At 31.1% G+C, this 7,306-nt stretch overlaps 1 protein-coding gene and 1 long non-coding RNA gene across 3 annotated transcripts; both read right to left on the reverse strand.

Annotated features, from left to right (window-relative positions):
• Positions 1-1,432: 1,432 nt before the first annotated feature.
• LOC133034738 (uncharacterized) lies at positions 1,433-2,811 on the reverse strand. 2 transcript variants are annotated; one of them, XR_009686115.1, is made up of 5 exons: positions 2,653-2,811; positions 2,499-2,569; positions 2,172-2,355; positions 1,794-2,074; positions 1,433-1,702 (listed from the first exon to the last, which is right to left on the reverse strand). It is a non-coding gene; the product is annotated as an uncharacterized LOC133034738 (long non-coding RNA). The 2 variants fall into 2 exon arrangements; XR_009686114.1 differs by having other exon boundaries at positions 1,433-2,074.
• Positions 2,812-4,163: 1,352 nt separating this feature from the next.
• On the reverse strand, positions 4,164-6,632 carry LOC115721307 (uncharacterized). Its single transcript, XM_030650581.2, has 4 exons — positions 5,906-6,632; positions 5,567-5,818; positions 5,170-5,403; positions 4,164-4,477 (listed from the first exon to the last, which is right to left on the reverse strand). The coding sequence occupies exons 1-4, from the start codon at positions 5,924-5,926 to the stop codon at positions 4,424-4,426; spliced, it is 561 nt and encodes a 186-aa protein (XP_030506441.2). The 5' UTR covers positions 5,927-6,632; the 3' UTR covers positions 4,164-4,423.
• Positions 6,633-7,306: the final 674 nt, after the last annotated feature.

Consider the following 7,306-nt stretch of genomic DNA (forward strand, 5'->3'; position numbering starts at 1 on the left):
TTCTGTTCTTGAGTTCACTGTCCAAGTATATTTGTAGTCTCGCTTTTTATCGAAAGGCGGGGCTATTTTTTTTTTTTACATAGGCATTGTTGATGTAGTAAGTGTGGAACACTTTCAAAGTGTTTTCTCTAGCGTTAATTTCAGTGCCAAATATTACTGTAGCATATATGTAAATTTGAAACTAATGCATATGCCGAGCACTTAGAATCCTTTGTTAGCTGTAAATTTTGTTGGGTTTTTTTCGCCATTGATATTAAAGTGATATTAAAGTGATGGAGAATAAGCAAAGAGAAAAATCTGAAGAAGAAGAGAAGTGGTGTAATATAATATAGAGAATGATTTGGAGAGAGCGAAATTGTTATCTGAATACTTAAAATATAAGAGAAAAAAACTTTAACAACATGCCGGCATCTATAATTTAGAGTAGGAATGGCAATTTGGGCTATTTTCGCGGGCCGGGCCGGGCCCCCGGCCCGACGGGGCGGCTTTGGCCCGATTACATCGGGTTGTTATCGGGCTTCCGGCCCGGCCCGGCCCGGCCCGGTACATATTATTTCGGGTCGGGCCCGACCCGACCCGTTTTTTTTTTTTTTTTTTTTTTCTGCTTGTTTGTTTTCTTCTGCTTTTATTCTCTTTTCTAATCAGAACTACGTCGACATGGATGAGTACCCTGTCACCACAGAAATCCAGGTATATATATATCTTTCTTCCTATTATTTATTATTTATATAGACGAGAAGTTTTTGTTATTATTTCTATTTTTATTAGTTGGTGTTTTTACAATTTGACTAGCACTTCGTTTCTTTTTCGTTTTTACTAACAAAACTGTTTTTTTTCTTTTTTTTTGAATCTTTTGGGCTTACATATATATTATAGACACAGAATACATAACATTATATAAGTTCAAGTAAATAAGTAGAGAAAAGTTAAAGCATCATCAGGTTTTCACTTTTAGTTTTTCCGTTTAATGTAACAAGCCTATTTAATTAAATTAACTACAGTATAATGATGGTGATTTTATTTCATTGTTATAATAAACTGATTTTTTTTAAAAAAAAAAAAAAAAGGAATACGGGTCGGGCTCAACCCGGCCCGATTATATCGGGTCGGGCTTGGCCCGCAATACTGAATAAAAAAGTCGGGTCGGGCCGGGCCGGGCCAAAATACTATCGGGCCGGGCCGGGTTTATGGCGGGCCGGGCCGGGCCCGGCCCGATTGCCATTCCTAATTTAGAGAGTGAATTGGAGAGAGAAAAGTTGTCACCTGAATAAGAAGAAAAATCTTGATCACATCAAAATATGGTCAAATAGCAAATAAAATTCAGCATAATTTACACATATTCTATATAAACAAAAGATATAAAATAAAAAAAATATTATTCAGCAAAGTCTCTAAGCAAAAGGAGAAAGAGAAAATAAATTGAAAAGAGATCAAAAGAAAAATAAGATGCTATGATATAAATTATAATAAAAATGTGCAAATTCTAATAGGAAAAGGAATACATTAATATAGTAAATGTACAACAGTAAAAACCCATTTTTTGAATTTAATGGGATTCAAAAACCCAATCGTATTGATATAGTAAATCCACCTTCAAGCCCCAACTACTCTCCTCTCCTGTTTGGCTCCACAGAAAATCCACCAAGAAACTGTGAGAAACTCTCTCTAACACACCAATCAAACCTACTCTTCTGCTCCATATCTTAGATTGGAAAAACAAAACAAAATACATCATCAATTTCGCCAATTCACCATGGTTGTATAAAGGCAGCCATTGGATACGCAGTCCTAACCTTTATGTGGATCTTATGTGCTTCCACTTTGGGTGCTGTAACTGCTGTTCTTTCCACCGCTTTTGGTGTTAATGGCCTCGTTCGGCCCTCTCTTTTCATCACTACCGTTCTTGTTTTCATTCTCGTCATTGTTTTTACCTTGTCGGTGACCTCCTTGGTAAGGGTGTTTGGGAAGAAGTAACCTTGAACTCTATAATTAAGGCTGATGGCGAAACGACCGAAGTGCCCTCACCGAGAATTAAACTTGCAGCTCACAGATTCGTAGCTGGGAACATTAATAACTGGGCCAAGGAAAAACAAAATCATTTGTTAATATTCAGCGCTATCTAGCTAATCAGTAAATTTTAATACTATGTAATTCTTAAAAATAACAATTACCGTCCCCATATGATGCCATGGTTAGAGGCGAAGAAATAATCTTCTGGGCAATGTTCGTGATGTCCTTCAGAGTAATTTCGTCAACTTTCTTCAGGTTTCCTAACTGAGAAAATAAAAAATCATCTCAAGTTTACCTCTCTCCATATGTCAAAACTTGCCTACCGATATCTTCAGATGCAATCATCTGCAACAATTCAATAAGAAATAGATATGAATGATTGAATACTCAACGTATCATATGCAGCCATAAATGAATATTCATCTCGATGATAAAATTATCAAACTATATGAAAATATGTCAAGATATGTATATATAAGAAATAATACTCTAGATTCCAGATTCATTAAAACTGCAGATTTTGTGGACTCTTTAGCACGATTAAGCTGCACTTGGGTAACTGAAATATAACAAGGAAAAGTAAGAAAGAGAACCCAAGAAAATACACAAGAGGAAACAAGATTAAAGGGAAGGGAAAATAACCTTGTCCAGGTGTTGCAATTGAATGTAATTTTGCTACAGCAATATCAACTGCTTTTGAGGCAAAATCAGATCCCTACATCCGAATATTCAACATCTTCAGTCTTAGGAAAAAAGAAACAATAATGTAATCATTATTCTGGGCGCAAAACTTACCTATATATTACTCGAATAATTAGCATCAAATATCAGTTCAAATATTAATGAAATTTATTTTATTATTTTATTATATATAAATAATATTTTATTATTTTATTAAATATAAATAAAAAATAACCCATGAATTTTTTATAAACCAAGAATTCAATTATATAGGCACACTTTATATAGAATAGATATTTATAAAAATACTAATTTTATAATGAATAATTGGCAATTTACTGATTTTGTTCTTAAAATAAGCTTGTTAAAATTTATCTCTCAATTTTTATAATTATATAATTCTGTTTGGTTCCGTCCTATTATTTTAGTTAATTAGTTACGTATCTTATTAAATTAATTAACAACTTTACTTTCTAATTTTGATAACTATGTACCTAAAAATAAAAATAAAAAGTATTTAATATTTTTTTAGTAAAAATCTTAAAAAATTAATTTATACCTTAAAAAAATTATTTTGGATAATTAAAAAAAATTAATATTTTATAACTAATAAAGCGATTTAAAAAATAATTTATTTTTTATTAAAAAATTATTTATGTATAAAAATATATATTGAAGAAATTCATTTATTGTAAACACCATTTATTCCATTTAATTTCTAACTTTTTTTTTATTAAAATTTTAAATTTTACAGAAACAATAATTTTTTTTAAGTAAACAACATTTTTTCCATTTAATTTCTAATTTTTTTTAAATAATTTTATATTTTTATTGAATTTTTAAAATATAATTTTATAAATATAAATAAATTTAATTTTTTCTTCACAATATTTTAGTTTGTTTAAATTATTTATTGAATTTTTAATAATTTTAATATAATTTTTTAAAATAAGTGTTTTTAAATATAATAAAATTTGAAAATATTTTTTTAAGAACAATTAAGATTTTTTAAGTAAATTTTTTATTTTTTTTAATTAATTTAATACTAATATTTTTATGGACAAATTTTGTATTGGTCAATATTTAGAATGTAAAATAATTAATTTGTTAACGATAAAAAAAATTAAATATAAAAAAACCATAATTATACAATTGTTAAAGGGCATGGGAAAAGTTCATAACACAAAGCTAATTATTCTTTTGTAATTAAGGTCAAGTCAACATAGTACAACACCACACCGATTCTTTGCATATATGATGCAGGAAGCACTTGAGGAAAAGAAAACATTTCTTTATGGAACAAATCTATTTTACATCTCCAAATTTACTTACTGCTTTAAATATCCAACACATTATTTGTTTTAGATATCAGGCTGGCTGTTAATGTAGAATTAAACATATAAGTTTTTCACAAAAAATTTCCATAACTAATCTTTTCCACAACCTTCTTCTCTAACATCAAGGCACCAAAATGATAATATCAAAAGTTCAAAACCTATTAATTAATGTTATAAGACATGAACTCATAATATAATAAAACATTTAATTACAGACACCCTTCTTTAAACAGATAGGCATAAAAAGAAAATTTCAAAATGTCATTAACATCTAATTAATTTCCTATACTTAATCCCTAATGGGTACAAAAGTTGGCAAAGATGAGCACTAAAACATTTTCCTACATTCTTACTAATCATCAAGTCAAATCCCAACTCTTATATGTAATTTGAATTCATGAATGGCAAGCAGGTACCAAGCATCTTGAAAATATTCCAAGCCTCCTCTTCTACAAAAATAATATAAACACAATATTAGATTTTAATAATTATGATCTATCCATGAAGTTAAGAAGCAAACTATAAGTATGAAACTTCCCAAGTTAAGGTCAAAAAGGGCTTTGAATTTAGTGGTTACAATATTATAAAATAATGTACATGTTTTCAAACTGGTTTTTGAAACTTGGTGCACACTACAAGACAATTTTTCAAGAACTAAATGATCACTATACAATACTAAAATAATTTGGGATGGACAGGTGTTGATATAAAATGTCAAAATTAAATTCAAAGAATTATAATTATACTGAACGGGAGAAACAAATCAGTCAATAATTTTTTCTTTTGATAAAGATAAGTTAATAAATTGATTCCAAGTCAAACAAAAATTTAATAAAGTAAAAGAAACAATCTCTTCCTCCATTAATTACAAAGCATCATCACATATTCACATGACACATTATGTGTGGTGGCTTACACTAAAGTTTTCATTTTCAATACAAACAAAAAAAATAAATAAATAACACAACATATATCATACATCCCATTGGATGGAGTTGGTAAAAAAATCATTTCTATCTCATCATTTTTTAAGTTTTTTCAAAGGGTAGTTAATAATGTCAGACAATGGTAAAAACCCAAGAAAATGTTAGAACAAGTAAATGTAAAATAAAATAAGTAGAAGAAGAGAAAAGGGACCCACCCTCTTAGACGAGTGAAGGAGTTCAGGAGGGATCTTGTATAGATCTTCATCAACTGGTTTTGGAAGCTTAGCTGGACGGCGTGGAACGGCGTCGTTTAGGTGGCCATGGTCGGCAGCTTTGTGAGGCTTTGAAGATGGCTTTCGTGGCTGATCAGTCACGTCACACACCTTAGATTGCTGCTGCTTTTTCTGCTCCTTAACATGTGGGTATCGCTTATCTCTAGTTCCTCTTCCCTAAAATTTTCCATTCACACTCATCATTAATCTCAATCACTTTAAAATATGTAAATCAATTTTAATTTTTCACCATTGATCGGTATTTGAAGTTTAATCTTAGTTTATTAAATATAAAACGTTTGTAATAATTTCACTGTGTCTCATAAAATCAAAACCGTACCTTTCGAGGTTGGTGAGTTTGAGTTTGAGTAGCAGTGGCTGTGCGAGAACTGGGCTTCTGGGGATAATGGTCAACGAGGGCGTACAAGTCATGTGGTGTACGAGAGTGTACTGGATCACTATCACCAGAAGAAGAACTGTACCTAATTAGACCGGCTTGTCTAGCACACTCAAAGTACTGAGTTATTGGCAAGTCGTTCGCGTAATCCCAGTCTCCAAATGTTGGTATTTGCCCGCTCTTTCTAATATAATCCTAAACAAAAGAACAAAAGTAGTGAACAAAACAAATAAAACCAAGGAACATTTACAACTTTGAGATAAAGGATCGAGTTTCACTTACATGATGATGAGTTGTCTCCATTTTCAGGGAAAAGAATAATTACCAAACTACACAAAACTGAAGAAGATATGAAAAGGGGTGTTATAACTTCTATATATATGGATTAATAAAGGAGAAAGAAAGCTTGGGAAACTTCTGATGGAACTTTTTCAGCTTGGCGTGTGGGAGGGCGTGAATTATGGGGCAAGCTTTTGCAATGAGATAAAACTATTTTTTTTTCTCTTTCTTTCTTTTCGAGAAGAGAGGGGTGCAAAAAGGTAAAAAGTTAAGCTTAACGAGCTACCTAGCTATATAGCTCTCTGGATATTCCTCCAAGAAGAAATAGAGAGAGAAAAAGATAAGAGGGAATTTAAGATTTTTTTACTAGATTTATAGTGTGCAGAGGGAACAGTACTGAAGAAAGACAGGGTCTTTGTTTAGTTTTTTTTTTTTTTTTTCTTTTGTGATTCAACTTTTGTTTTTGTAGAAAAGTAAAATAAAAAATAAAAAAGAAGAGGGGGTTGCTCTACTTTTTGGGGGTGGTATGGTGGTGGTTGATGATGTATCTAATCGGAAGCCATGCCTAATTAAAGAAAGGGTTTTTAATTTATTGGCTTCACGCGAGTATGAGTATGAGGCTGGCTGAGGCCAAGGCTGCTAACACCGACCCCCACCTAAATTCCAAGCATTCCCACACAATTATACCTTTTCTATTTATTTTTTCAGATCTACAGTCAATCTCTTCACAATTGCCAATGCTAAATGTGGGCTTCAAATTATACAACCATACTCAAATGAAAGAGACCCTTTTTAAGAAATAAATTATGTATATTAAAAGAAGTATTGAGTAAAGAGCTACCACTCAACTGTTGAACTAAAAATTCAAATAACTAATATTGACATTAATTAGTAATGTATGGTCTACCTATTATCACTACATTGACTCAAGAAGTGTGTTTTGTGAGTGTATTCCCTTTTAAAATAATGGTTTGTTTGTTTTTCCATATATTCTCTTGTTTTTTTTCCACCAATCTTGCCAAACCCTATGTGCTAATCACTAAATCACTAAAAAGTCAAAAAAGCCACTCACATTTTCATTGTTATTATTATTATTTTAAGGGGGAAAAAAGCAGTCTTGGATCTTAGTCATTTACCCGGATCCGAAAATAATGGCCCGATTGAGTAAATTTCGAGGGGTCGGTCCCTTCAATAATAATTATATTAGGCACAAAAACCATTGTTAAATCATGGATTGTGTCAAATGTCAATCACTATATGCGTACTACTACTAGCCAGTTAGACCATAGTTTTGCCCAAACAAAGAACTCCTTTCGGCTAAAATTATAGAATTACTTAAAAGTCTCTCGAAGTTTGGTGATCATCAATATAGAGGCCCGTTCATATATATCCTGTTTTAGCACT

Source organism: Cannabis sativa, chromosome 2, assembly GCF_029168945.1.
Source record: "Cannabis sativa cultivar Pink pepper isolate KNU-18-1 chromosome 2, ASM2916894v1, whole genome shotgun sequence".
Lineage (NCBI taxonomy): Eukaryota > Viridiplantae > Streptophyta > Magnoliopsida > Rosales > Cannabaceae > Cannabis > Cannabis sativa.